Source organism: Pezoporus wallicus, unplaced genomic scaffold, assembly GCF_028554395.1.
Source record: "Pezoporus wallicus isolate ANWC-B61680 ecotype Strahan unplaced genomic scaffold, APGP_CSIRO_Pwel_v1 contig_14034, whole genome shotgun sequence".
Classification (NCBI taxonomy): Eukaryota; Metazoa; Chordata; class Aves; order Psittaciformes; family Psittacidae; genus Pezoporus; species Pezoporus wallicus.
Window position 1 is genome coordinate 38026 of NW_026638750.1, and position 3620 is coordinate 41645.

Here is a 3620-nt window from a genome sequence, read left to right on the forward strand (position 1 = left end):
TGTGTCTATGTATCCATATATCCCTGTATCCATGTATCCCTGTATCCATGCATCCCTATATCTATGTATCCCTGTGTCTATGTATCCATATATCCCTGTATCCATGTATCCCTGTATCCATGCATCCCTATATCTATGTATCCCTGTGTCTATGTATCCATGTATCCCTGTATCCATTTATCCCTATGTCCATGTATCTGTATATCCCTGTATCCATATATCCCTGTATCCACATATCCCTGTGTCTATGTATCCATGTACCCCTGTGTGTATGTATCCATATATCCCTGTATCCATGTATCCCTGTGTCTATGTATCCATATATCCCTGTATCCATGTATCCCTGTGTCTATGTATCCATGCATCCCATTTATCCCTGTGTCTATGTATCCACATATCCCTGTGTCCACCTATCTGTGTATCTCTGTATCCATGCATCCCTGTATCTATGTATCCATATATCCCTGTATCCATGTATCCCTTTATCCATGTATCCCTGTGTCTATGTATCCATGCATCCCAGTATCCCTGTGTCTATGTATCCATATATCCCTGTATCCATGCATCCCTGTATCCATGTATCCCTGTGTCTATGTATCCATATATCCCTGTATCCATGTATCCCTTTATCCATGTATCCCTGTGTCTATGTATCCATGCATCCCAGTATCCCTGTGTCTATGTATCCATATATCCCTGTATCCATGCATCCCTGTATCCATGTATCCCTGTGTCTATGTATCCATATATCCCTGTATTAATGTATCCCTGTATTAATGTATCCCTGTATCCATTTATCCTTGTATCCATATATCCGTATATCCCTGTATCCATATATCCATGTATCCCTGTATCCATATATCCATGCATCCCTGTGTCCGCTCCTGGCCCCGTCCCATTCATGGCCCTGCCCATTCTCTTAAGACCGGGGGGTGAGCATCGTCCCGTGGCCACCGTGTGTCCTGTGTCCCCTCCCCCCCCCCCGTTTTACCGGTTCAACCTCAATAAAGCAGTGCTGGCGGCGCCGGGGTAACGGGAGCGGGGGGAGGAAAGGTCAGGGCCAGTCCCGAATGGGGGAGTTGGAGTCAGGGCCGGGGTGGGAGCGGGGTAAATCCCGGTGGGGGGGGTTCAGGCCGGGGGTACCGATCCCCGGCTGCGGTGCAGGGGGTCCCTGGGGGGGGGAGGGTCACGAGGACGCTTCCCCCAACCAATAAAACACCCGGGCTCGCTCCTCTTCCCGTTTATTCCGCTGGGGGTGCGGGAGGCTCCCGGTGCCCCCGGTACCGGGAGGGGTCAACGACCCCGGGTGACCCCAGCCGATACCGGGGGGGGGGGAGGGGTGGGCGCGCGGAGCACGCGCCCCACGCGGCGCCCCGGCGCGTGCAGGAACTCCTGCGCCAGCAGCGCCTCCTCCTCCTCCTCCCCGCCCCGCCGCCGTTCCCGCGCGCGACCCACGCGCCGTGGCGCGAAACCCACCACGTGCTGCGCCACCTGCCGGCCCAGCGCCTCCAGCGCGGCGACGCGCGCGCCGCCCCGCGCCACGCCCCGCGCGCCGCACGCCACCAGCGCGCCCAGCGTCCCCAGCGCCACCGGCCCCGAGCCGGGATCCGCAGCGGGGCCCCCGTGCGCGTACCCGGACACGAACCCGGCCCCGGGCCGCACCCGCAGCCACGCGGCGCGGCGCAGGGATACGGCCTCGCCCAGGCGGCCTGCGGGGAGATCGGGGGGGTCACACGGGGTCACCCCCTCCCAAGATCACCCCAGGTCCCTCCTGTCACTTGCCCAGGGTGTCCCCGCATCACCACCCTGGGTGTCCCCCCCCACCCGACTCCTCCAGGGTCACCCCACATCCCCCCCCCAGCTCCCCTCCATTCCCTGCCCCCTGCTGTCCCCCCATGTCCTTTCTATCACCACCCAAGGTGCCCCCCCATCACCCTGTCCCGAGGTGACCCCAGGTCCTGTCCCTTCCCCAAGGCCACAGCCACTGCCTAGGTGGGTGTCCCTGTGCCCCATCACCACCCAGGGCCCCCTGTGTCCCACATCAGCCCGCCCCCACAAGTGCCCCTCCATCCTGTACCTTCACGATGTCCCTGGTCACCACCCTGGGTCCTGTGCCCCCATCTCCCTGCCATCATCCTCCCTGGGTGGTACCCCCCTGTCCCCCATTGTCCCTCCCCAGGGTCACCCCCACCCTGGTGTCCCCCACTCACCCTGGGCCAGCGCCAGCTCCTCACTCAGGGGCCCACCCCCAGGCCCGGTCTGGAGCTCAGCAAGTTCCTCAGGCTGCAGGAAGTGCTGGGGGTGGTTGGGGGGTGTTAAGGGGGTCAGGGGGTGCTCCCCCCCCATCTGCGAGCACCCCTGGGGGGGGGGGGCTGTGGTGGTCTGGGGGGACAGGGGGAGTGTGGCCCCCCCCCCCCCCCCCCCCCCCCCCCCCCCCCCCCCGGGAGTTGTGGTTTAGGGGGACCACAGAGGCTGTGTGGGTGCTGGGTGTTGCTTAAAGGGGCTGAGCAATGTGTGGGTGCCCCCCACCCTTGGGAGCGCCCCCAAGGGGGCTGTGGGTGCAAGGATAAAGGTTGGCGTTGCTTTGGGGGGGTCGGGGCTCCCCCCCTACACACACGCACCTGTGAGCACGCCCGGGCGGCAGGGGGCGCCCTCCGACACAGCTCCATAGCGCCCAGCGCCGCCTGCGCCACCACGCGCTGGAACTCGGTGGTCCGCGCCACGAAGTCGGTTTCGCAGCTGAGCTGGGGCGGGGAGAGGGGTGAGACCGGGAGGGACCGGACACCCCCCACCCCGTACCCCCCCCCCCCAACCCGGTACCCACCTCCACCATCACGGCCGCCGGCCCCTCCCGCAGGAGCCCCACCAGCCCCTCCCGCGCCGGCCGCTCCCGTGCCACGGGGGCGCTGCTCCAGCCCTGGCGTCGCGCCTGCTCCAGCAGCCAGGCCTCGGCCTGCGGGAGGGGGTCACATGAGGGGGGGGTCGTTACATGGGGGGCTTTGTCACATGGGGGGAGCGCTGGGATGCGGTGGGGGTCAATCAGCAGGGTGTGGGTTCAGCACGGAGGTGTCACATGAGGGGTGTCACAGCCCCGGGTGAGGGTCACCCCATAGATCAGCCCCCCTCACCCCCCCCAGCCTTCACAGCCCCCTCCCGACCCCCCCATCCCCGGTGTGTGTCCCCCCCTCCCCACAGGCCTCACCTGTGTCAGGTCCCCCCCGCAGCGCTGCAGCGCGTCCCGGCACTGCAGGATCGGGAGCCCCGTGCGGCGCCGCAGCTGCAGCAGCGACTCCTTGTCCGCCGCCAGCACCGGGGCGGCGGCGCGGAAGAACCGGGCCGGGAGCGCCTGGAGGGGACAGCGCGGGGGGAATGCGGGGGGGTGGGGGGTGGAGTGAACGGGACCGGGGGGGGGGGTGGGGGGGGGTGCCGGGGTCCCGACTCCCCCCGCTCACCCACACCGCGCTTCGCGCCCGCCCGCTGCATCCGGACCCTGCCCGCGGCGCGCCGGAATGACGTCACCACACCGCTTCTACGGCGGCGGAGCGACCCCGAGGGCGGGACGGGACTCGGACGTGACGTCACTCGCAGCGCAGGCGAGGAGCTGGGGTAGGGAGGGAGCG

At 65.4% G+C, this 3620-nt stretch overlaps 1 protein-coding gene across 1 annotated transcript; it reads right to left on the minus strand.

Moving 5' to 3' along the window:
* Window positions 1-1293: 1293 nt before the first annotated feature.
* TSFM (Ts translation elongation factor, mitochondrial) lies at window positions 1294-3483 on the minus strand. The gene is made up of 6 exons (XM_057412131.1): window positions 3457-3483; window positions 3203-3346; window positions 2825-2953; window positions 2622-2744; window positions 2211-2295; window positions 1294-1709 (listed from the first exon to the last, which is right to left on the minus strand). The coding sequence occupies exons 1-6, from the start codon at window positions 3481-3483 to the stop codon at window positions 1294-1296; spliced, it is 924 nt and encodes a 307-aa protein (XP_057268114.1).
* Window positions 3484-3620: the final 137 nt, after the last annotated feature.

Coding starts and splice junctions, on each gene's coding strand:
- TSFM (XM_057412131.1), bottom strand. CDS start 3,483: ATGCAGCGGGCGGGCGCGAAGCGCGGT. Junction 2,954..3,202: donor GCGGGGGGGACCTGACACAG/GTGAGGCCTGTG, acceptor CCCCTCCCGCAG/GCCGAGGCCTGGCTGCTGGA. Junction 2,745..2,824: donor CGGCGGCCGTGATGGTGGAG/GTGGGTACCGGG, acceptor TCCCCGCCCCAG/CTCAGCTGCGAAACCGACTT.